The sequence below is a fragment of the Calonectris borealis genome, chromosome 23 (genome assembly GCF_964195595.1).
Source record: "Calonectris borealis chromosome 23, bCalBor7.hap1.2, whole genome shotgun sequence".
NCBI lineage: Eukaryota > Metazoa > Chordata > Aves > Procellariiformes > Procellariidae > Calonectris > Calonectris borealis.
In genome coordinates this window covers 6,534,749-6,561,465 of record NC_134334.1, presented here as the reverse complement: position 1 = coordinate 6,561,465, position 26,717 = coordinate 6,534,749, and the positions used below count along the sequence as shown (strand labels likewise).

General features: G+C 35.9%; 1 protein-coding gene across 9 annotated transcripts in view; it reads right to left on the bottom strand.

Annotated features, from left to right (window-relative positions):
• VPS13D (vacuolar protein sorting 13 homolog D) overlaps positions 1-26,717 on the bottom strand; it is a 109,808-nt gene that overhangs the window by 54,533 nt on the left and 28,558 nt on the right. For 7 of the 9 annotated variants that reach the window (XR_012677084.1, XR_012677083.1, XM_075172527.1 and 4 more), the window contains 27 exons: positions 25,785-26,007; positions 25,093-25,303; positions 24,783-24,954; positions 23,186-23,298; positions 22,436-22,645; positions 20,156-20,421; positions 19,843-19,976; positions 18,749-18,904; positions 18,096-18,321; positions 17,167-17,241; positions 16,204-16,410; positions 15,646-15,735; positions 14,503-14,643; positions 13,178-13,300; positions 9,916-10,021; positions 9,408-9,560; positions 8,636-8,771; positions 7,576-7,623; positions 6,657-6,807; positions 5,805-6,015; positions 4,416-4,663; positions 3,551-3,742; positions 2,824-2,950; positions 1,871-2,013; positions 880-1,010; positions 459-634; positions 206-329 (listed from right to left, as the gene is read on the bottom strand). Coding sequence is in view for 7 of the 9 variants with exons in the window: in XM_075172527.1 (XP_075028628.1) it covers positions 206-329; positions 459-634; positions 880-1,010; positions 1,871-2,013; positions 2,824-2,950; positions 3,551-3,742; positions 4,416-4,663; positions 5,805-6,015; positions 6,657-6,807; positions 7,576-7,623; positions 8,636-8,771; positions 9,408-9,560; positions 9,916-10,021; positions 13,178-13,300; positions 14,503-14,643; positions 15,646-15,735; positions 16,204-16,410; positions 17,167-17,241; positions 18,096-18,321; positions 18,749-18,904; positions 19,843-19,976; positions 20,156-20,421; positions 22,436-22,645; positions 23,186-23,298; positions 24,783-24,954; positions 25,093-25,303; positions 25,785-26,007 (4,293 nt within the window). In the remaining 2 variants the exon portion in view is untranslated. The remainder of the gene's footprint in view (positions 1-205; positions 330-458; positions 635-879; positions 1,011-1,870; positions 2,014-2,823; positions 2,951-3,550; positions 3,743-4,415; positions 4,664-5,804; positions 6,016-6,656; positions 6,808-7,575; positions 7,624-8,635; positions 8,772-9,407; positions 9,561-9,915; positions 10,022-13,177; positions 13,301-14,502; positions 14,644-15,645; positions 15,736-16,203; positions 16,411-17,166; positions 17,242-18,095; positions 18,322-18,748; positions 18,905-19,842; positions 19,977-20,155; positions 20,422-22,435; positions 22,646-23,185; positions 23,299-24,782; positions 24,955-25,092; positions 25,304-25,784; positions 26,008-26,717) is intronic. The other 2 variants (XM_075172528.1, XM_075172531.1) reach the window with 1 other exon arrangement.

Sequence of the window (26,717 nt, the reverse complement as noted above, 5' to 3'; positions counted from 1 at the left end):
ATGAAGTAGTTGAGTACTACCAACTTTTACTAAAACTTCAGAAAATTACAATTATTATATACAAATATCTCTTGCTACACACACTTTCATTTTATTTCATTACACAAGCTAGTCAGCTCCCTTTTAAAAAATATAAAAGAACTCCTACTTTTCTTTTTTTACTGAAAATTAAAAGAAAAAAAATGTGATTTTTTTGTTCTTTTACCTTGGAAAAATTGTCTATGCGGAAAGGTGGCGGTAACTGATCTGTGTCACTGAATGCAATGCGGTATGTGGCTCCTTGAAGAGTAATTTCTACTCTTAAGAAATAACATTTTCCCAGGGTGTCCCTGAACAAAAACAAACAAGTGCAAGAGAGGTAGGCTTCTGATCTGCGTTACCCGCAGTCCTAAGCGTTAAACAGCTGCTTCTATCAAAGAATGGAAGTATGCTACAGAAGATTTATATGTAATAACTACCTCATATTAATATGGAATGAATTATTTTTGTTGACCTCAAAGCCTCCAGACCAAATGCAGTTCGGGACGTCCATTAGCCTCACACATAATAGTTGATCATAATCGTTACGTGGCCAGTGGAACACGACGCTGGAACCGGGAAGCGTGGAGATATAGCCATCAGGATTGGATGTTCCCTAGTAATAGAAATTGGTAAATACATATCCTATAGGTATTAAAAAATACAGTATTAAGCTATATATCTCTCAAATACGAACACAGCAGTTATTCTGTTAGGTGGATGCTGGTATTAAAGTAATGAGAAAGATCCTCATAACCAGCCAACAATACTTTCAAGTATAATATTTGTGTTCTTTTTGGTTAGTAGATGCTGTCACTAACTACAGGTATTGTAATAAGTAACAAAAACGAAGCATCTTACCCGACCTCTGGCAAATTCCCGCTGAACAAAGGCAAGCTTGTAGGTTGATTTATTATCTAATAGGTAACGGGGCGCAAATGTTACCATGCATGTATCAATGTAACGGCCTCTGCCTTTTTTAACATCAATACCTAGTAATAAAAACAAGTTAAAAATAAAGCTATTATTTACAAGAGAAAACAAAAGACATCTGCCACAATATATTTCACATAACAAAAGTTCTTTTTCTTGGGTTCCTGAGATGCGCTGTTTCTGCCATACCACTGCCATATTTTGAAACATTATTTTAAACAGTAAACATAATCTTATGTCATCTGTTACCCTCTGTTTCTCAAATACAATTTAGAGATCATAAGCACTGAAGATAAAAAAAAAAAACTATTTCCAATCACAAGTTAATCAATGCACGTAATTATTACACTTTTAAACATATGAGAAATTCCTCCAAAATCAATGTGGAGTAACTTCCAAACTGTCATTTCATTAAAACCTAAAAGCTTCCGAGGAAATTGTACTTTATGTACACCAGGAGCACAAGGAAGACAGAAGTTGCGCTCCTCCACATCAGCCTGCAGAGGCACCACAAAGCAAAAACCACAGAAGTAGCACATGGCTGAACGGTTACAGTATATAGACACTCAACATAATTAAAGACAGTAATGCAGTGGGATTTCAAATGTACTTAGAAGTAACATACAGAGGGAATAAAGACACAGAAACAGAAAGAATAGTTTGTAAATGCAGTTATTAACACTCAATGATAAAATGTAAAAATAAAAATAACTGAAAACTGATTTTTAAGCTAATGAAATTCAAAATAAAGATGTAAAAATACTTAGAATACTATTTTTTGTTTAATAATTTTCTCTGGACTCTCAAAAACCTTTAACAACATATGTTTCCCTGCTGTAATTTTTCTGTTTCTGATGTCACTGACATCATGTCTTAGCAAGTTCTACAGTATTTCTCAAATGTTCCTATCAGCACATACCAATGTTATAAATGAGGCCTGGCCGGTTTCCATGTTGGATCACTTTAAGGGCTCTCACACCACTACCACCATCCAGGGAGAAGCCCTGGCACCAGCCAGGCATACCTTCAGGATGGATTCCTTTTCCAACCCGCATTGTACAACTAAGGGTAAGAAGAAAACACAAAGATTTACTCATTTAAATGAAGGATCAGACATCAACACAATGCTGATGATCAAACACATACCCAGATACAAAAAGAACACCTGTGTTTTAAAATAAAAGCATTAGAAGCCACGATAAATCTCTTCTTGCGTAATTCATTCTGCATTTCTGCCATAAGCGCTTTTAAGATATTGGTCAAGATTCAGTGACCGTTTCTTGTAAAGGCTTGGTAATTTTCAGACTGATTAACCACTACCACATCTTTGAAAGAAAAAAGAAAAAAATTGGAACCAATTTTTGTGATAAATTTAACTGTTGTTCATTTGAGCAAAAATCCCAGAACATTTCAGATAAATTTACTTTAAATCACATTCTTATTTCTTATTTTCATGGAAAAAGCAAGTTCTCTCCTTGATGCCAGTTAAAGTAGCTGAAAAGTTTTCTTTCCAAAATCCTGCCATTTCCTTTTACAGTAACAAAGTGATTTATACAACTCGGTAAGTCTCTTCAAAAAGGTTTCTGATTTTCTTACAAAAGAAGCATGAGTTCAAAACATGCAAAATAAAACCAAAGCAGCCTGCAGACACAACAAAATTAGCCAACCAAGGATTTTTCAGTAGGAAATGTCTAAAGATCCAATATGCTTATTTTAGTATTTAGAAACTTAATAACTTAACAAGTCATCTTAATAGGGAAAGACTTTTCCTATGTGATATTCATACTAATATAGGAGCACCCAATCCTCTGCGAATTACTGTCATACTTTGTAAGATTCCTCCTTGTTTGCTTTTCCTGTGGTATTACTTACAAGTTCGGCTGTTCCTTATCAGCATAACAGAATAGAAGTGGGCTGAGGCTTCTAGCAAGTTCATGCTCTTCAAACTGACCTGCAGCATCTGTTTTTGCATTATCTTGCCTGAAGATAAGTGGTAATCCTTTAAGTAAACACAAAAAATGGAGTGTCAAACCACACTTCTCCTTTGCACAAATTAAAATGAGAATGGTAAAAACTACTTCAAATTAAGGAACAGCCTAAAATATTTCGGTTGTAATATTAGCCATTAGTCTGCATGCATTCTCCCTCTCATTCTCCATCCAACCCGTTTAACAGCTAGACCTATTAACAGCTGAGAGCCATGGAGTCTGGTCCATGCCGAAAAGGAGTTCTTGTAGCTCTGAAAGTGCCAATGGATGTAACATAGAATAACTGCAATTTAGACATGTTGCTTTCTCAAGGCATTTCAGCCTTTGAAAACCACAATTTTAACAGTGATTTAATCTATGCTGATTTATTTAGAGGTACAATAGCTCATGTTTGAAAATCTGCAATATAGCAACTAAAATGTCTAAGTTATCTGCTATAACATTCATCAAACAATAGCTGTTGGCACTGTTAAAAAAAAAAAATTCCTGCAACTTTAGTTCTTCTTAAGTAGTGCTTAAAAGCACTATTTGGCTAGAAAACAAATCAAAACACAAAATCTTTATTTCCCAGTTCCTGATCACAGCTATGAAAGAAAATACTGTAAACTTACCTGTTTTGTTGATTAACCAATATGGTGCTGAAATCAGTATTTTTAGAGAACCTTCAGCACGACATACAATCCGTATGGTCAAATTTAGCAGTCGTTTGTTGACATCATACAATCGCATCCGCACCATATAGTTTTGTGTCCCAGGAGGAATCAACAGCTCCTTGCAGATCGGGAAGTTTTCTAGCAATACCCCTATGAAAGCAAAACAAAATAAACTCAAACGTCACCCACACAGAAACATTAGTTTCTGATAAGCACACAGGCTGGTGTTTCATATGGCTTGATCTTTCTGAATATTTCATATAGCTTACCCAGATTAACTTTTAGATCTGCCCAGTGTAGTAACCTCTGACCTCATGAAGAAATGCCTCCATTTAAGTCACAAGCAGCAAAAAAATTTCTGTAAAGAACCCTGCTTAGGGCTAATTACTGCCTTAGGCATCAGAAGTCCAGCCAGTGTTGAATAATTTCATACGTACTCTCAACACCAACTTTTTCTGTCAGAAAGAAAACAGCAAAACCACCCAAAACGTTGGGAACTTATTTGCTTTATTCCCTTCTTTGTCACTGTTCTCTCCAGTTTCCACTGTTTCCACTCTCAGGAAAATGAGAAAAGAGCCAAATAAAGAACAGACCAAGACAGCTGACAGATTTGGGGGAATGATGGCACTATTAGTATTTTTTTTGGATGCAGGCACTTGGTTATTAACTATAAGAAACCCTGCAACCCAATAAAATAATCATATAAAAGTTTTCAATTTTTTAATTTTTCCATTCTTGCACCATAGTTCCTTGTACAAGAAACAGTTATATTGAGGTACTCCTCTAGGAGGATCAGAAGGTGGTATCTGAAAAAGAACCTTACCAAGCTCAATGTTCTGAGATGTATCAGCTGTGTGCAATGCCGCCTCTTTGCCAGGCTTTAACGTCCCATTAATTGGCATTCCTTTGACATAGAACTCGAGTTCACAAGGTAGCAAGTTACAGATTACGACCGTTGGCAAGAGATAAATAGTATGCCCAGGCTGTCTGAAAATCTGTTTAGCACTGTCAGAAAATATGTCAGAAGGCATGTAATCCGGATAATTTTCCTTCTTTATAGCCACACAAAACCTGTGAAGGCAGAAGTATATGAGAAGTTGTCAATGAACTCGACAGAATAATTGAACCTTGTCTTTGTGTATTGCACTAAATCCCTCAACACGCTGTAACTTTAGGACTGATAGCAAAGACAGCATTTAGAATTGTTCTCCACATAATCACTTTAGAGTTTAATTATAAGGTATTTTATATTTATGCCTAACATTAAGGCAACAGGATTTTCCTGATTTTAAGCAAAGAATTAATTTAGTCACTCAAAAAACCTCACTTGTTCAAAGACCTAACAGGAAATTACTTTTACAGATTACCAACTTTAAAACCAACTTCCATAAACTCACAGAAACATGTTATCAACTATCACTAAAAAGAGATTTTAACTATTAAAGTAAACAATAATCATGTTCTTAAACATAAATGCTGAACGTGTCCTTCTTCCCAGTAGATATATCCCTGCTTTGGCTACCTGACACTTCAGTTTTTCGTTAGTTAAGGTAAAAAATTGAGTAAGTAAACTTCATTTTAAATAATTTGTTAATCTTCCTCCCCGTGATACATTCAAAATCAGCACATTAAGAAATGAACTATGGAACTGACACACAGCGGTGACTACATAGTACGGAAAGGTCATTTCCTGAAACAACTCCCATAATCTCTATTCTACTATTTCCTAGACTGAGAGCATCCCTAAATCTGTCATATCAGATAACTACAAAATTCCATTAAGTGCTCACTATGCAGTGACATTTTGGGGCTTAGAACAGAGTACAGGACATTCAGGACAAAGAACGAGTATTTGCGAACACACTATGGCAAACCACTCATTATTCTGAGACAGAGTAGGTAGTTTAACATAAGCCCACATTCTATTTTCTAACCTTTTCTTTTTTACAAAAAAATATTAATAGTGTGCTTACTATGTATTCTCAGGCATTTGCTAACAGGCACTGACAAATGGGCTTCAAGGAGCCCTGCAGAAATATAGCAGTTATGCTTCAATGCTTTCTCATTATTCAACAGACCAAACAAAATGCCCCATTAAACTGCAGAAGCTTTCATCTCTAAGTATTTTCTTTCCTGTTATTTACTTTCACAGTATTTCATTTATGAGAAGAAGATAACACAGCTTACAGAGAAATAATTAGGTTTTAATTACCTGAAAAATCGGCTATTTTCAGATTCCATTGAATGACACTCTCGCTTGCTGCTACATACTTCTGCTCTCTTCTGAACATTAGTCCAATGAATTGGAGCCTTACAGAAAAAGACTCCCATTCCTTTTGGCCTGGCTTGCAAACGCCAAGATGTAAGATGTAATGGAATAGCAAAGGAATCTCCTGGCATAACTGCTGGAAGAACTACAGGTTCTGCAACCAGAGAAGAAAATACACATATCAGAACAGGCCCCTTTACTGAAAAGCACACAACTTTCAAATAGCAAGTCTCAAATTTTTGAAGCAACACGTTTTAACATAAAACACTAGTTACTGTATGCGTATTTCAAACACCAACCCTATTACCCTTGTTTTAAGCCCTACCAACAATCTCGCAGCAGGTGAATTTAGGTGTGTAAAGCTGAAACTGGAAACAAACTAAAAACTTGCTGTGATTCAAATCCAATTTCCTTGGATGCTTTAATGAAAATGCTTATTTCAAAAAGACATAATTCATTACATTTTGGGTACATCATCAGCATATCACTACATTTCTGGATTGCACCTTTGCATGCTAACACCTGAAACGTAGGCTACTGCTAAAAGATACAACATGCTACATACAGAAATAAGATTCAGTCTTTACAGAGTCTCAGCCTTCCTCGTTTACCTGACCAGTAAGGACAAATCCTACTGGGTTTACAGCTTACGCTGCTGATCGCTTTCTTCTTAAGATTAGCTATTTCTCCTCTAGGGAGGTCTACTTTGTTGTTAACCATTAGAGGCAGTGATGAATCTTCTTGGGGAGGAAGCTAAAGATTCCCCATGGTACGGAAGGAACATACAAGACTTACTGTCAGGAGCAGAAGGACTATCTAGTCTTAGTTCCATTGGTGTTTCCAGCTTGTTCTTCACAATCAGGGCTGAGCGCACTGTTATCACTTTCCGAGCACTACCTTCCATGGTAACTTCAAATACCACACGAACTGGAGGCAATGAAGAAAACTGGAAGATATTTAAAAGCATTAAAAAGCTCAGGTAATGATTACACCTAGAAGAGGGACACCTCAATTTTGAAGCAGTAACTGCTGGAGTAAACACTTGCCAGCTGAGTCCAACCAAGTGCAACACCTAAGGTATATACAGTTTCATAACAATGATTTATCATCCTGTACCTCCTCCACAAAACACAGTAAAATTAACTCTGAAAAAGCAATTCTAAATACTACTAACTCCATTACCTTTTTCAAAACGATGCAAGTTCAAATAAGAGCAACACAGATCCTAAAAGAACACTTTGTACGCTATCTCACTATTACCTTATTTTATAAATTCATGGAGTTTGAATTCCAAGCCTCATATCATTAACAGTCACTCATCATTCCTATCTGTCAAACCTAAAAAAATAAGGTGAAGCTTTCTTAAAATACTCATCCTTTCTTCACTCTTAGCTGCCCTTCAACTGAGGTGTTTTATCTCCTACATTACACACAGTCATTGCCACTTCGATCGTGAAAACCACATTTTATATGGGCTCATATGCTGGAATTCACATACTGCAATTTAAGACCCATTCTTCAAACAACCATTTACATGGGTGAGGAATGGTAAGTCATGTTAAATACTCGTTCTGACTTGAAAGTTCATTTTGTTTGCTTGACTTTTGTTTCCTTTCTATTGAAAAGGTTCTAAAAGGATGGAAAAGCCAGTTCACTTGTAGAATTATGCTAGTCTTATTTAAGTAGCTCTCAAAAAATGAAAATATATACTCACGTAGACTTGTGGATGTATTATATTTGTTCTACTTATTGGGCTTCCAAGCTGGGAGAAAAGTAAACAAGAAAGTTAAAATTGTTCAACTTTTAAGATATTTCTCTCAGTTGTAATACAGAACATTACTACAGAAGAATAAACTAAATACTTTCATCACTTTGTGTTTCTGATCTTCAATACAGCTTGGAAAACATGTCAGAACTATATTAGCAAAACCTGTTTGTAATACTGCTTTAAAAAGAAACGAAGTTGAAAGAAGAAGGTTTGTTGAAAAACAAAAAAAGAAAAAAGGCTACAGAAGATGTTCCTGAACAGCAATTCTCATTAATTTGCATCCTTTTCCTTCAAGAATCAAGTCACAAAGATAGATGATGCTTTTTATGCTTCAATATGAAAACATCAGAAATGATTCAAATAAGAGACCACTGGCTCTTTTCAGTAGTATCATGAAATTAAATTCTAATCCTGTTTTATACCAAAAAGATCTCAACTTCCAATTTCTCCAGTGCTCAACAATTTTCAGTAGCTAGTCTCAAAACTTAACTAGTTTCAAAATCCACACGATCATTTTTATCATTGAGCCTCAACCATCAACTGCCAGCCTGCTGATTATTATTACAATTTTTCCTTCACAAGAATATTTTGTCTAAGCAGCTACATATTTCAACAATCTCTAGGCTTACAGGAAATTGCCAGTGTTGTTTATTTTAAGTAAATTAAACACATGAAAAGCATTCCTGCAATAGAATAAATAAAAGTAGCTGCTGAAATGCTGTGCTGATTTAAAGCTCAATCTCCATGACGCTGTCACTAATATATTAGTTCTGTCATTGGAAGGTCTGACTGCTAAGCACAGACTAACTGCTGACTGCTCTGTTTGTGTTTTATTATGCATGAAACTGCCAGTTAGGAACCCAGCATCTCCAAACTCTCCCAATCCAAGCTAACTGGAAAGAACACAATCAGACAACAGCTGCTGCTTTAAGATCAAAATCTTGGAGACATCATTACTCTGTAATTACATATTCTATTAAAACCAACACTCCAAATCAGAACTTACAGTAGAAGAGGATGAGTTCTTATCTGGTGCAGCATATCGGAAAAACGTTCCAACTTTGTCTACCGATACTGGACTGACTTCTTCCCAGCCATTTACTCTCACTTGCAGCTGATGAATTCTTAGATCATGTGTGTGCCTACCAGGTTAGATCAAGTTAAATTATTATTAAGCATTATTACACAGTGTAAACGCCAAACAGTTCAAACCAAGAACACCCTCTGGATTCTGAATACAGAATCTCACTGAAGTGTTTAAAAAAAAAAAGGCTCAAGAGTTTTTCCATTTCATGGGTGAAGACAGACCTGATTTTATGTCTGTTCAATTGTTCCACCTTCCCTAATGAACATACAAGAGTACAACTATGTCATATTAGCAAAAATAAAAGCTTGCTACGAATTTGTTAACAAGTTCTTCTAGTTCTTAACACTGATAATGCTTATGCTCAACAACCAACATCTCCCCCGACCCAGACCTTTATTAGAATAAAGGACATATGATTTGTAATTGAGGCCCCTAAGTCTTTTTAAAAGCTCATAATGATCCAACTCACATCTAGGAACGGCTGCCACCAATAGCAATATATGCTGCTTACTAGACAACTGACAATTTCACTCTATACATGAGTTTTAAATATTTAAAAACAAAACATTAACAGGAGATTTAAAAAAAATTCCACTTTTTATTTAGTATCTGCTAGTGTCCTCACAACTACGATCCTATGTGTTCCATATATGAGTGTGTCAAAACACAGCGCACAGCCTAGTCCCTTCACCTGTGTCTGAGTTTCCCTCTGGCTTCAAATTCAAAGGGAATCTCTTCCCCAGTGATAACTTCTTGCCATTCACTGACATTATGGGCATCATCCAGCAACGTCCCGTTTTCCTCAGGAACAACACCTGGACTCCCACTGTGAGACAGTGCAGCCCTGTGAAGAGAATCACATCATTTTACAAACTGACAAATGACTACTTCAAGTAACAAGTGCTTTTTAGTCTGCTTCAGTCTGTAGAAGTCCTGCAGTAAACACATATACATCATGAATGTATCTGACCGGTTTTCAAATTCTCTCGGGCATCTTGGGGAAGAAGGGGGGGGGGTAACTACTTTTTTTTAGTAGCAAAACTATGTCAATGTCAAAGAAAATGCTCTTAACTAAAAAAGACTGGGAGTTGCCTATGTTTCTCTGCAAGAGAATAAAAGCACTGAAAACAATAGGTTTGGCTGACACATTAGAGAAGCCAGACAAATATTGTCAAAGTGATCCCACAACAGCTTCTTACCGGGTAGGTGTTGTAGTTAGGGTAGCAAACCACAGAGTGCATCCAGTATGATTTCTTAGAGCAAATGGGACAAACGGTTGCCTACGTTTTGGAGTCTTCATTTCAGCTATAAAAGACAATAAAGATTTGTCTAAATGCTTACGAGAGAAGCACTGATCAGATGCTAATGTAGGATGAGACACAATGGCTGGAGAACCACAACTTGCACTAAGTAAAGAAAAACAGATCGAAGAAACAGGATAATAGATTACTAAAAACATTTAAAAAATTAGTAACCAGTATAGAAACGGTACAAAGCAAAGAAAAAGTCTTCCCCTACATCAACCCCCCAGGAACTGAGCTTAATCTATACGTTCTTTTGTTTCTTCATATCAAGTCTTATAAAATACTATGCCTCCAGTTATAACTAACATGTAGAAAACCTAACTAAAAACTCAATCATAATCAGTAACTTTTCATGTACATCCAAATGCTCATAAAGTATTAAACACATATTCACTTATAATTAAGATGTATGCTCTAATTAACATGACGAATACAGGATTATCCAGTACCCTCTTTAAATGGGACTTCCATCCTCAAAGACTGAAAAAGTAGGAATATTTTCCTATACAGGATAAAGCTTAGTAAAAAAAGTATGAAAAATAATTTGAATGCAGCCAAAGGTAATCTGGTTTTGTTAAAATGCTGGGACAGCAAAACCCCAGAACAAGAAACTTCACCTATCATGTTTGACTTTTTTCAAGTAGGCATTACTAACAAGCACACAAGTGTTACTCTCATCTTCCATACCGCAATACATCGTATCTGTGAAAATACTTACTGTGTTTGGACAGAAAAAAAACCCTGTCAAATTCCAGTAACCACTTAAAAAGGAAGATAAATGGCTGCTCCCTAAATACATACATCTTTTTATATGAGAGAAGCAGAAAGAAGGCACACACAATAAATCAGCTGTTTAAAGAAATGGTAAGACAGAAATGAAATTTATTCCACAGAATTTATCTGCAGTCACTCCAAAGGCTGACTGATACCAAGTTAAAGTACTTCATGTTCTGAGACCCAGTCATCCCACTACAACATGTGTCTAACTAAGAATAACTTAAGCACAGGTTTACAGAGGCAAGAAGGGATAACGCAGGGTGGGTAGGTAAGTTTTTGAAGGAGTTATTGACGATCGCATGCAACTTTCTTCCAAATCAATGACATCAAACTCCTATGTACCTTATATTGTCACTGGAGACTTAAATCTGATCTCTCTAAAGCTTACAGAGAAAGTTCTTTCCAATTAAATGGCAAGAAGATTAAATTCTTGAAGAAGAAAACTCTGATTTTTGCCAACTGCAAATAAAACAATCTTTTTAGTGTTGAGCTTGACTTTATACAATTTTTTGTCTAGCCCAGGTTCTACAAAATTACAGACCAGGAGCCAAATGAGCTTTTACTCTGGCATTTAATCGATTGCCAATTTATTTTTTGAGACTTTTAAGAAAAGAATTTTTGGGACTATGGCCTGACTTTCAAAAGAAAAATAATGTAGAAGTTGCATTTTTGAGACTACTGCCTGAAAATAAAGACTACCATTACAAGGAGGTTTTTTTCATAATTAATTTAGTCGTTTAGTTGCAACACCCACTAAAAACCAAGCAATAACTATTAAAAGGTCTTGTTTTTTCACAAAAAAAAAACTTCTGAAAAATACCTCAGAAAAATAAATCGTTCTATCGTTTTCCATTTTGGAGTTTTTTTTAAACACCTATGAACTATCCACAACCACTCAGAGAAAATGTTTCTAAGGGGCAGTCTGAATGGGCCACAGATGTAGACTTATAGAAAGCTTTCTCTCCTCCCATTCAGCAACTTTTCTACACGGGCACCATATTTATCAAGTGTGCTGTTTTGTCTTCCATAATGTCGCAACGCTTAAAAAATAAAAATTAAGAAATCTTACTTTAAAGTGGATGGTTTTGCCCAAAGACTGTACTGTCAAATATAAAACAAACTAATTCACAGGATATTTATTAGAAATGCCTTACTTCCTAAGGCTTATTGAAAACAGATTATTCCTTCTGAAGGCATCTTAGTTTTAAGGAGCTAAATATACATGCTGAATCAAGCATAAGTGTGTATATCGAACATACGGTTGGATATTTTTAGAATATAGAATAAAAAATCTTGTGATTTTATTATGGTATTTTTAATCACGGTATACTGCCTCGCTAGAAAAGGGACATTGAATAGTCAACAATTCATATAATCTTCCTCAAAATGACAGTCTTCCTTCCTAGGATTAATTATACTTCTCCCTTCTTTCCTGAAGGGCCCAGAGAGGAACATAAGAGAAAGATGGGATGAAATACTAAATTAAGCAGCTTAAAAGCAAAGTAGCTGTTATGTTGTTTGGTTTTGGGTTGGTTTTTCGTTTGTTTTAAATATAAAGGCCAATCTACCAGCGAGTCACCCATACAACACAGTATTTATTGTACGAGAGCCTTCCAAAGAAGAAAACAACCTTTTTGTCTCTCTCTGCTATACAGTACCTCTAGCATAGATTTGATGCTCTAGGTTAGTCAAACTGGCTGTACTCCTAGTTCTAAGGTAGACAAGAGGAAGGCCTGGCAGACAGGAAAGACAAAATTAGCAGGTAAGAAAAAACACACAAATACAGGTACACTCTTCCCCATCATGCATCAGGAAAGATACAGACAGTTGGCATCATGCGATCAGTGTATGAGTCTCTACCCATTTGCTTACGCTAAGTTGGCATTTGAATTGCTAAAATTTCTTCCAGAAGTAACACTGGGAGAAAAGCAGCTCAAAAGACCTGCCACATATCAAGAGCTATTACTTAGAGAATTGTTTCACAAATATAACAGCATTTTTTCCAGAAACTCAGTCATTTAGGTCTTTGGGGGTACAGAAAGAAAAAGATCACCTCTGAATTGCACACAATCTAAACTCAATACTCTTATTTAATCTTTGACAGGATAGTCACTCATTAACTGAGAAAGCATGACAAAAAAAAGGAAGCAGAACTAGCAATGCAAAGTTCTCACTCAAAGCTATGTAGACAGAAAGGTTTTTGTTTTTAAAGGATTGAACAAAATTGAACAGAAAATAGCATTTTTGTATTTTTTGCCAAATATCTCTAACAATTCACTGTATGCTATGAAGACCAAATACTTATGTTTGCAATACATTAGACAGATTATTGTGTACGTCAGGACTATTTCAAATAAAGTGTGATTAATGAGTATCATACTCTGCCCAAAACATGGTGGATCCACCGAAGAACCCATCCAGTCTTCTGAACTGATTACATTCACTTCTTTGTCCTGTTTACAGTAATCTTCCATCCACGACTGTTTGGTACATGTGTATTGTTCTAGAGGAATATAAGCATAGACAGTACATGGCAGTAAACGAAGTAATTGAAAAGTATGTCAAATTCATAACACCAAGTTATTCCACTTTAATGGCAAAACTTTTACTTTATTGCTTTTTCTGTGAGCTTCTTACATAAGTTAAAGACAAACAGCAGCTCATGAAATCACAGCAGTGTCTTCAAAAACAAATGTTTTTATATTCTTAAGATTTTTCTTTTTTTTTCAAAAACTTTCAGTGGAATTCCATGTTCTTAAGATACTCCTGTGGCAATGTAAGAGCTCTCCCCGAGGAGGCAATTAATCTTAAATATTTTTATGTTAGAAGCAGTTTCTGATTTTTTTTTTCTTTTTAAGAGGTACATGCACATTCCTGCATAAATATCAAGACACCAACAGAGTCCTCTGGCACAGCATTAATCATGAACTAGCCTTACTACTTGTTATCACTAGTATTAAAAAGCATCATGGGAACTCTTAGGAATCATTGATTTGCATCTTTTCCTCCCACCTTGGCTCCCTCTTTCTGCCAGCCCCACAGGGAGAAAGGAATGAATATTCAAGGAATAAGGAAGGCTCTTCTGTTACATTTGCAAGCTCAGCTGTTTACATTTTTTTATTATGATCACCAAATTATTCAGATTTGCATACAGAATAAGCAATATTTCTGGGAAATGCACACAATCGTAGTCTCACAACACAGAAGCTTACATGAAGTTTGAGTTAATGATGAACAAAATATTTTGACTTCCTGAGGTGGCAATTGACAGCTCAGGTTTTCAGAGACTGCAGAACTGAAATGAGTAGCTCCCCACTATGCCTGTCAATGTACTGAAAAATGACGAGCTTATCAAAATATTTTTAAGTACTGTAAAGTACGGAAAGCTTTAGATGAAAGCCTGTTTCTGATTAAAAATAAATTTCAAATAACATATGAATTTGATAGAATTCATATGACCAGAAAAGAATTCCTACTAACCTCTAAAATATGTAGCTCACGTCTTTACACTTTCACAGTATCTGATAAAATACAGGCTGCCTAAATGCACACCTGTGTACAATATCATGTGAAGTATCTAGGGACTTGTGCCAAATCCCCCTCTCTCCATCTATGGGACACCAGCAGGACTAGAAATGTCCGTCATTTTCAGTACAGTGAAAATTAGACTGTATAGCGATGCTCTCAGGGAATGCTCCTACATACCTATGAAGACAGAGGTAATGTTTAGATCCAAACGGTGTTTAGCCTTTACTTCCAGCTTCAGTCGGGAAGGGTGGAGGCGGCTCGAAGCTTGCTGTTGCCAAGAAACTGAACACGGCCATGGCTCAATAAATGGCTCCCAGCCTGAGAACAAACAGAAAACGTCACATGTATTATACATTTGAAGGCCACATTGGAATGCTGTTTACATACCTACGTATTTAATAATATAACTTTAATAATGAGATCCTTTACTTTCAATCTGCGTTCAAGACGAACTTGTAAGCCTACAGATTTAATTTACTAGCTAATACAAAATTGCTCCAGCTCTTCCATTTGAACCAGCGTATACTATATGTAGGGTCTTGAAGAAGTATCTTAATTCCGAGTAAAGCATTAGAAGGCATTTACAGCTTCATATTGAAGTAAGCTGGAACTAAGTTCTCTGAAATAGTTTTGAAAATGAATTTCACACCGTACGTTGGCCTAACTATTCAGTGTAATAAAAGACAAAGGTCTAAAAGCTATTTAAAAAAAAACACCCTACATATTTTTAAAAACAAAAAAACTACCTTGTTATTGACAGATAATTCCTGAGGTTGTGGCCACCAAATTTGTAACAGAAAATTTAGTTTCTCAATTCAAAGAAAACACACAACTAGATTATTTCTTTTGTCAGTGGCTGACCTGTATAGAGGAATAACTTGCTTTTTTGTATCTAAAACATAAATTATAGTGGTCTTCTTATGTTAATCCATTGTCTTCAGCCTAACCGCCTACCCTCATCTGCTTTTCCTCCCTGAAATAAGTAACAAATTGAATGCATCAAAACAATTAAATACTAAAAAAGAGAAGCGAATACAGAGACAGCAGGTTATGTAACTTTTTATGCAATTACATTTGAAAACTTCAGTACAACTTTCATATCAGCAATCTCTCTATTTTCCACATCCCTCCATCCAATATCAAGTTAGGATATCTTGTCTAGGATCACATATTCTCACACACACAGGCGTGATCACAAAAGTCAGCCTTTCACATTCCCTTACATGCATTTCATGTTGGGTGAATTTCAGGCTACTATAGTAGGCAAGGCTGTTTTCCTACACTTAAATAAAGAAAATCACAAACCCCCCAGTATTTCACCTGAAAGCTCACGATTGTAATAATCTCCAGAGAGGGTAAAATGAGCGTAGCCTTCAGGGTTGGCTCTCAAATGTTGGAGAAAATTCAAACCTGGGAAAAAAAAAGTGAATGTTATACTAATGCAAAACAACCAACTTTCCTGATTTTGTGAACTGTTGAGTAAGCAATGGAAAGTTTTGTCTTGTCTTTTAAGTTGAAATGTACAAAAAGCGTATCATAACACTCTTCAAATAACATTTATAGGCCACCACGCTTTACAACACAAAGACTCCCTAGGGTTCTGCTCAGGACAGATTCCATTTGTCACGTGATGTATAAAGGGGAAAAGAGAATCTCAACCCTACAAAGACTGTAATCTTCCTAAAAACAAAACTAAAACAAACAAACAAAAGCTAAAACAACAACAACAAAAAAACCAAACCCCACAAAACAACCACCACCACCACAACGCTGTCAGTTGAAATTTCACAAGTCCTAAGAAACTGGAGCATGGTGCTGAACGTACACAATAAATGACAGTAATTTTATGCAGCTCACTCAGCAAAACATGATACTCACGTGAAAAGGTTAACTCAGCAAGGGGAACGTCACAGTCCATGCAGTCATCAATAAAGCAAATGCATATACTTTCTGCTTTTATTTCCACTCCAGAGATGAACTGAAAAGGCACAATCCCCTGGCTATCTCGACCAGAAGAGGTCAGGGAAACCGATTTCAAAGGTTCAGCATTCTTAAATAACCAGCTCGCTGCTTTTTTCAAGTCACCTTAGATAAAACCAAACAACCAATCAATCATCATCTACCTTCTCAGTGAAATGCACTTATTTAAAAAACATGCGGAAGCAAACTAATTCCCTCTCTCTTACAAAGTACAGCAAGACACCAACAGTACCTTGAATATGTTCTATTTAATAACATAAATATGAGAAGATTATAAATAATTAGTATTTTCTAAGAACAAGAAATGTGTTTTGAAGTTTGCAAACTGAGTGGCAACATAAAATAAATCTATATTAATACTATGAATGCCTATAAATAAGGTGGGAAACGTGACAGTGCTAAAGAAAAAGAATCACTTGTGTTAAAGCTTCATCTTCTTTTCATGTATTGCACATAGAAGTAGGTAAAATACACGATTCAAAAAGGGAGAGATGAAAACACGTGCTCTAAAGAGAAAGAGATGGATAATAACAAAAAATAGGTATGCCATAAAATTAAAAAAACCCCCACAACTCAACCCCGCCCCCCGCCCCCCCCCCCCCCCCCCCCCAAAAATACACTCAAACACCCCACACATGACACCCTAAAAGGCAAGAAGAATCTTTGGGGGGTGGGTTCTATACAGTAGTAGAACAGAAAAATTAGAATGCTTAAGATTATATGCCAACACACAGCCAAAGTAAAGAAGAGAAGGAAATACTGCCTGTGCACCAGCTACCTTACACTCTGAAAGTTTTTACTAAATTGCAAGTTAGGTAATATGAACAATCTGCAAGGCCAACTAAGAATGTTTGAGGTTACCTTGGCAGATCAAAAGAGCTTTACGACAATCTTCCATACTGAATCCCAACTCCTGGAGGCGAGCCAGCTGTACCTCTGTAATTGAACAGTTAGCCAATCATAAATCCTTGACAGTTATCTACTTGTTTCCATTTCTAAAATTAAGATATATCTGTATGAAAAATGTGGATTTGTTTGTTTAAGATTGCAACTGTAGAAAAAGCACATGATTCACAGCACTGCTTTTACAAAAAAAACTCCAAAAACAAAACCCCCAACCCATAATGTTTACATTCTAGAATATAGGGGCTATTTTTATTCTCCTTCAGGAACCCAATGTACTCCATGAATTTCAGTTGGGACTAACATTTTTTTTGTAAATCAACCCTTCATCCAGAACACAATTACTTATTTACTTTGAACTCCCCACATGACTCTCAAGTGCAGTAGCAGAGAAGAAAGCCTTTTTCATTAGTGTCTATTTCCTCGTTATTGTCAGGCAGTGGTTCCGACCACACACAATTTTTAGGTTGTAAAAAAAGCAATGTCACCAAAACAAAAGATTGATAGACATGAAGAAATAACTGGTAATTATGATGCTTTCCATTTCACTATCAGTTTAATGAGTTTGAAGAGGTGACCCTTGTCCCCTTTTAAAAGTTTGCTACCTAAGAAGTACTCCATGATGATTTAAAATGACAAGTGATGCTATATAAAACTGACTATAAATCAAGTCACCGTCATACTACAAGCAGGGGGGGGGGGGGAATCTACTTTTTTTTTAATAGTATCATCAGTATAATGTTATTATCAGATAATTCAAATCAATGAAGGGTTTTACACGATGAAGATATCAACATCTTTTGTGTTTAGCATATAGTCTAGCTTCACACTACAAAAACCTCCTTTAGATACAAAAAAAGGCTTCACTCCAACAGTTAAAAACGTACCAAGAACAGGATCCAATGCACGTTTGGCTACCTCTCTGTTTTCATGTGTCAAGGAGGAAGTCTCATTCACCGGTGCTAAACTAGAAGGATTAGCAGTATTTTCAGCAATCGATACAGTTGAGTCAGGCATAGCTGCACTAGTCTGTTGAGGAATTGACTTTGCAATTGCCAAGAACAGTTGAACATCATTGTATGACAGTCTGATATCCAGTGCTTGCAACTGAATCTAAATGAGAAATTAAAAAATAGGATTACCCTTTTCTACATATTTTTCTTGTATACTTTGGATATTAAGAAAGCTTTCCCCAAAGGAAGACGAAATTTAATATTAAAATCTTATGACCACACTGTTTTAAAGCTCCGGTAATAAAATCACCAAACTTGTTATTATTTACTAACAACCAAAAGCATTATCGGGGAAAACCAAAAAGTCTTCCTTTGATATAATGGTAAAAAGAAGTCTCTAAATAGATCTCCCCTCTAATAAACACTGAGATACAGAAAATGAACCTTTTTCTTTCAGTTATTAGTAACTATCTAACACGTCTACATTATCAGCCCACTTTTTTCCCCACTATTAATCTCTATAACATATCCCAGAAATCACTCCTTCGTTACCACTAAGAGCACTTTCTGCATTCCTTTAATATTACCTCTAGAATAGGAGGAAAATCCTCACTATTGAAAGCATCCAGCAGTCCTGAACCACTTGGGTAGGAAGCATTCCCAACAAGTTCCATCTGAATTTGTACTGGATCAATAATGGACAGTGCAGTCTCTTGCTCATTTCCTAACCGGCATGAAAAGACCTAAAAATTAAAATGGTTTTAAAAAAATTAGGAACCGAGAGAATAGGCTTGGCAAGAACCTCAAAATCACAGGCTGGCTCGCTATCACAAAACATGAACTACAGCCAAACTGTTCTCTACAGACAATTCCTTTGTAAACTTTAAGACAGCAGAGATTCCAAAATTTTCCAGACAATTTATTCCAGTGCCCAGCGATGCTGTAAGTTCAGGAAAAGAGATTCTGATAGGCAACCAAATATTCCCTTTACTGCTAAGCTTAACTCCACTACTCCTCCTATTACAGATATGGAAAATGCTTTGTTCTTTGGTCTACAATAAGCATTTAGGATTTACCACATCTCTGCACAGGCTCTTCTGAGCAAGTTCTTTTGAACTTTCCCAATATATTATGTACCCTTCAATTCTGAGTGTTCTTATTGCTCTCCTCTCAATTGTTCAGGGCTTCTTCAGCTCTGTTTCCCCAAGACTGGCCACAGCACTCTAGCTGTGGTCCTGCTCTGCTGAATAGGACTCAAGGATCGCTTTGCATATGCAAAATTCCTACTCGCAAGGGATCCCTACTTGCATATTCCAATGGCACGATACTGCTTGTTCACCTCAAGTCAGTTACGATTACAGCTTGCAGGCCTTTGGTGACCATGTGGGCTTCTGCCTACCCAGCCACCCCTCAGCTTTCAATTAATTTGCCTGTTAATGGCTGGAAGATAGATTAGTAACTAGCAGTATTTTGAGATTGTAGTCAAGTGTTTCAATGTCTTAACAGAAACAACATAAAACTATTCTTAAAACTGCTGTAGAATAGAGCCTTTGATAAGGAACTAACAAACTTCAAAAATCATCTGTGGACTACTCCTGTTGTACATATATTTATAGTGAAGTATCTTCACAAGCTCCTCTAATTTTAGATGTTTTACAAAAACGAATTTATTTCTTCTTACCTCAATGCCAAACAAACTACCAGAGAAAGGACGATCTAACAACTTGGGCTTGTAAGTGAGAACAGTAGTCCCCTTCAAAATAATTGCATTGGTATCAAAACAAGACATGTCTTCAACGACCACAAATTCAGTTCCTTAACAAAACAAAATGAGAAATAGAAAACATGGCAATTGGAAATACCATTAAGGTATTTTAAGCATTTGTAGCAGATGTCTTGATTTTCATCCTTAAAGGACCTTTTTTCCCCACTAGCACAACATGGCTTTCAATCAGAAAAGCTCCTAAAAAAGCACCAGAGAAGAATACATTTACCTGTCACATTAACCTTAACTTCCAGCTGCTTTTCTGTAGACACGTGTAGCGATGAACGTTTTGTAACTACTCCACTTTTCACTGTTTTTGGAACAACAGTTGTTTCACTGCTGTAAGTGCGTTGCCGGGAAGAAAGGAGATTTTCCCGCTTTTTGGTATCTCCAGGAGTATATAAAAAGTCATGAACAAGTAACAACCAGTCAAATATTAGAAATACACGAAGATTGTTCAGAACAACTGTGAAACTGGAGGAATCCTTAGTAGACCTTTTAAGAAGAGAGAAGCATACATAAGAACTTTACATCTTGCATATATTTAAAATGATGCAGAAAACTACCAGTATCTACCAAGTAAGGACTATATTGAACTTCATAGGGATACACTTAGTTTACAGAGTGTCTGGCCTTTTTTATATATATATGTGTGTATATATATATATAAAAAAACAGATTGAAATTCATCAAGTTGCTGTACCCACAGAAACCCAACAGATCTTAACTGCATGAATTCTAAGCTGTAATGATACAAAAGATTAATTGAAAAACTCTGTGTAACAAGAAATTAACTTATAAAAGCTCCTTTAATATATTTACATTATCGATACTGATTTGCAAAGTCTCAAATTTTAAAACTGAACTTTTTATTACTATTGTGCATCTGTTCGGTATCAAATCTAACGCACCGCGTGTGAAATTTAGACCTGGCTCCATATCCCTCAGATTAGACATACAATGTGTTTCCTCTCACTCTGACAGCGTTCTGCAGCACAGGAAGCTGCTTTGTCGTTCAGAAAAAATGATAGCCTTACTGAAATTTTAGCATCACATTTTGAATATCTGGCTAGGAGGGATAAAAGTGTTTGGCTTCATGATCTGGAATACCAATTATATTTGGTCATGCTAACTGGAAAATAATCTAAGTGCTTAAATACCATGAAACAATTTTATATCCAACACATTCTGAACTATAAAATCTCTAAAGAACTGCAATTCCTTTGTGAGAAGCAGCCTGCCTGCATTGCTTCCAATAGTAAAAGCCCTTAACCCTCCCTGGCTCGCCAGGATATTTCCAAAAGGCACGAGCCAGTATAATACTATCACTGAGCTCTGCGAAAGCTTACATCTAGTGCCAAGGATGCTCTCACCAGTAAAAACGTAACACATGCTTATGTGGCTAAAATTTAAAAGCACAACAGTTGGGAAGAAAATTCCTGAAACTATCACTCATAAACCAGATTAGGCTGTACTGTGCAAACTAACCTCCAATCTAGGCAGATACTGGATCAACAGTTACATGAAAACCTTTTTTTTTTTCCTTTTGTAAATCCCATGGCATTTTAGTTTTATTCAAATCAAAATCTTGGTGTCTTTCTGAACACAAACTTATTAAGTACTTAAAACCATCGTGCATTATCCAAATCTATACAACAAATTTCTCTCAATTGCCTAAAGTTAGTTAGTTAGTTTTTTACGAACAAATGTCTTCAAGGTTTTCTATTGGACTAATTTTTTGGACACAGATTTTTTTCTACATTACTCCTGCAACTGCTTCAGAAGGTATCAGACTTACAAAAGAGTTAGAAAGCTGAGTTTGGTCAGTGAGCCTCCTCAAGAGTGAAAGCAACATCTCTAGTCATCTCACTTCATCCTCTTTTTTGTTAATTAACATCCCGCAATAAAACACCATGCTGATATAGGTAAATACTGACATTATACTTTATATTCTCATTTTCAATATTAAATTAGAACAAAACAGATACCCACTGTGATGCCTTTAAGCATTCCAAGAGATTTGGACACAGAAAAACAAACAGGGTAGGATAGAATACAGACGAGAACGTAGAGATTGTTTTTCGAAAGAGGTGCCATTTCCATATTTATTTGACTCCCTCAGAAAGGCAAGTGTGACACCTACTGGAAAAGAGCTTTTGCACAACACGGTTTTGTGCAAACATACAAGTGATAGGCCAGACTTGTCAAGCTTTAAGCACTACTGATTTTAATAGGCTAGAACTTCATCCGAAACATTACACATTCAAACCTGTTTTTTTTTTTATTGCAATGAGGGAAAAAAAAATAAATCAAACAACCTTCAGTTAATTAATAACTGGAGATTTCAATCTATCAGGTACCACTGACCACGCCAAAAATGTCTTCAGATTTAAATACAATGCCAGCAAGTTTATCTACATCAATAACAGCTGTACCAAAACCAAGACAATCCTGATAGAGTATGTCATTATTAAAAACAAAGAAGCAAATAAATCCCAGAATTACCAACCTGAAGTGCAATTCAATCTGGATTGCTCCTGGACTACTAGTATTCTTTGATGACTGAAAGATGCAACTGAACACATTCGGTGTGCCTGCAGTAGACTTCTGTCCAGCATAACGTGTATCAAATGCCATCATGGAATGAGAAACCAAATTTACAGACTTTGTTCCATTTGAAGAGCTTTCAAAAAGCAACTTGGATTTCTTAAAATCAAACCTAGGAGAATAAAAAGCAAAACATTCATTTAAGAGTCTTGTAGCTCATTTATTTCTAGAAGTCACTTCTTTTAAAAGTATGCATGGTATACTGATATTTTTCATTTACATATTTTCTGAAACAACTATAATCACATCTCATGTCACAGAGATAGAAAGTAGATCTGTACTGTATGTAATAAAGTTTTCCACTGATACAGAACCTTCTGGATTAAAAAAAAAAAAACAACATAGCAGAAATCTGTTTTTTTAAGATTACCTCTCAACATTTTCTTAATTAGAATACCATTTGTCTTGGGCAAGTCAACTGATTACTGAACAGTGATTTCAAGGACAACTTGAAAGACACAGATGGTATCTTTGGAACAGTGTCATTCCCTTTCATCTTTCAGATCAGCTAAAACTCTCAATTTGGACTCTAAGAAATTCTATTTCATTGCATTATTAAACCATGATTTCATGCATTGTGTTAATTCCTGTCCTATAATCTCTCGGATGAGTATTTAGGATAAGATATTCAGTAACAAAAGAAAATTCATACCTGGCTAAAGAGCTGCATCCATCTTTTCCTTTTGGATCCATCAGTTCCAGACTCACATTAACCATGTCAATGAGGAATGACATAGAAGTATATACTTCTCCACTCAAAACTGTCTGAAAGTGGAAAACACCAACATTCTTTTTAAGATCATCTGTTTAACTTTCATTCCTGAATTAAATTTTGTTATTTCAGACAAATGTAAACAGCTGCACTGTTCTTCTCCTTCAAAGAGCTTCATTACCATTGCTGGGGAAAAAACAATTACGTTTCACAACTGTAGCCTTCAGCTTGAAAAATGAAAAATGTCTATTAACCATTTTCACACTACTGTTCTATAGCTTCTTTGTTCGTAAACAAAATGTTGCCGTTGTCATCCCTCGCCAAAAAAACAAACAGCCACAATTCTTTCAAACTGTGTCAGGTATCTTCTATTATTAAATCAGATTTGTAGTTTCTGAAACTCTTTTTTTTTTTAAAGTGAAAAGCCTGACATGAAGAGCATACTTGTATTAGAAGAACTTCACCCATTTTTTCCTCAGATCTTAAAGAGAATCCTAGATGCTTCCTAGCAATTTTTCCCCCTGCTGTGGTCACCTATTTGGTTCTTAAGCAGAGATTACAGTCGTGCAACACACACAATGCTTAGGAGCCACACAAGATCAAAAGAAAACATGTTATTCAACAACTTCCTTCCCAGTAATAAGGACAAGTATTGATTATTTCCAGGTGCTGCCCACACTCTTCCTGAAAGGACAGTATTTGACAACAGCCAAATAGGCAATACTTGAGAATCGAAACGAAAAGAGAAACGAAAAGAGAAACGAAAAGAGAAACGAAAAGAGAAACGAAAAGAGAAACGAAAAGAGAAACGAAAAGAGAAACGAAAAGAGAAACGAAAAGAGAAACGAAAAGAGAAACGAAAAGAAACGAAACGGCTCAACTCTGCTGTAAAGCTTTTATTACTGAAATTCTTCCTTCAGATTTATGGGACAAAAAGAGGGCTTTTAACACAAAGTAATACACATTCCACAATCTCCTAAGTCTTTAGGAATGTCATAGACACCATGTGAAAGGAATCATCACCCTGCCCGTGATTACAGGATAACCTCCATGTCCCTCCAAAAAGCCTCATCTTAACGGCAAAATCTTAAGCTTGTTAACATACCAATAATATACTGCAATAGCAGCTCAGCTTAAATATTTCAGAAAAAAGAAAAAAAAAGTACAGTTTTCATAGATTTGTTAACTTTTTTCCCCACCGATATATTTCAGCAGACCTAAAATGAACTAATAAATAGAAGCAATGATGGTTGTTTCTCATGTCTCTTCTAAAGATTAGAAACTCAGAAACATGAAGCAACTGTAAGAGCAAGACACACCTGAAAGCACAATGGTATTGCCAAGACAAACGTGAATTGACAGGAGTATCTACAGACAAAAAGGTTCCTTCGCTGTTTGTCTACCTAAATTTTCTTTTTTTTTTTTAAATCTACCAGTCCACCTAGTAAATTACAAGAAAATAACAGATATTTAGCCTAATCAGCAAAAACCCCAGATATTTCAAGAGAGAATTTCAACTGCATACAGTTCCTCTTACATGAATTCTTGGATCCTGCAAATCATAAGGCCGCATGAACTCTTCTATAGGCTCCCCAAGGTTGTTCTCCAGCAGTCCACGTATCAGTTTATACTTATTCAAATCCAGAGAGCAATGGACTGATGACAGATTGCCATGTATCGATATGTCTGCAACTGCATGACTTAGCTCTCTACAACAAAGGAAAAAAACCGCGGTATTTCAAGGTGCTGTAACACAGCAGGCAATACTTTGTAAGATACAATAAAAGGCATCTAAAACACTGGCTTTAGGCTGACAGCATGAAGTCATCCTGTTTAGATAAACTCACTTGTCTAAGTTTCTCTCTACTTGTAATTTCAGTCTGAAAGGTTCTGTTAATAGGCTTCCTCCTGTCTGCCTCACGAAGTAGGATGGAAAGCTCAAGTCCGCACTTGTACCTTCCACAGCCTTTGAATACTCTCTCTGATATCTTTCCGCAGCAAATATGTCCATGTCCTGCAGATCAACCACAATGCAGTCTAAGAGGCAGACGTGATCCTCTGCAAGTGCACGGGAGATAACATATTAAGAAAGAAAAAAAAGGAATCTGTACAAAACTAATGCAACTTACTTTAAAAAGAAATCTAGTTTTTCCTAGAAATTATTCCGATTTTTTTTTTTAATTTTTTTTTTTTATTCACACTCATCAGTATCTGTAACTACCAGATACCAAGCTCATTCAAAGGTAAATATAAAATCTTAATTAAGAGTCCAGCTATACTCCTTATGTGTCTGCAATATGCATCTCAAAATATGCCCAAATTGCAGGATTGTTCTTCCCGAAACTGAACTACAATTCCCTAACCCTTTAAACTGCAAAAATCAACCTTGAAACTAAGAAGTCATTTCTTTTTAAATCTACAATCTTTAGACCCAGAGCCTTACTTTTTCAGTGTGACATAAGATGCAAAATAATGCAGTGCAATTTTGCTTGTAAGGAAAAAGAAGAGCTATACAGGGTTTCTACTATTTATCATATACCTGGGCTGTCAGGGTTTGGTGCAATTGGTAGCTTTGGTTGTTGCCCTTGTTGCTTACTCAATGTATTCAGCATAGGCTCACTCTTCAGCCTAGAAATGTTTGTTCCTGATGACTTTTTCATGAACAATCCTTCCGACACTACTTTTGATTCATCAGCACTTGTTGTTTTCTTCATGCTATGTTTTGGGGTTCCCAAAGGAGATGAAAATTGAACTGAATCCTGCTAATGAAAGAAATTTTGTAATTAACAATAGATTTTTAATTTAAATTCTAAGGAACCAATACACCAAGGTTCAAGCTGCAACACATTCCTCTCAAAAAACTAAGTATTTTATTTGAATGCCAGTATCTTTTACTGTAGAAAGATGGCCAATTTTTTTTCCTATAACCATAACAGCAGATTAAAACATTTTCTTTTAAAAAAAAGCTTATTTCTGCAACGTTTTAAAAAAAAGCTGTGAAATCTTTTCAAAGAGAAATTAATTCTAAACCAGTGGGTTTTGCACAAAACCAAAAAAAAAACCCCATGTAAATGAAATTAATATGAAACAGAGGGGTAGGACTGTCAAGATACCAAGCGTTTCTGTAGAATAAAGATTGTTAAATATTTAAAGCTGTTTTTCAGAACGTCTTCGGATGATGAAAACAACATATGCCATTATTTCTGCAAGATCATGTCAGCACCTTAATATTTTATTAGAATATGTGAACAAACACTTCTATACATGAAGCTATCATTTTATGCACTTTAAATACTTCAGCCATCATACCGAAACGTGTCCCAAAATTCTTCTGCAGTAGCTAAGTTTAAGATAGGAGAAATCCCTACTGTCACTGTTAAAATCCCCACAGGTGAAAAAAGAAAAGCTCATTTATATTGATGTATAAATTTTAGACATTTCCCCACCACCACATATCCATTGGAAATCTTAT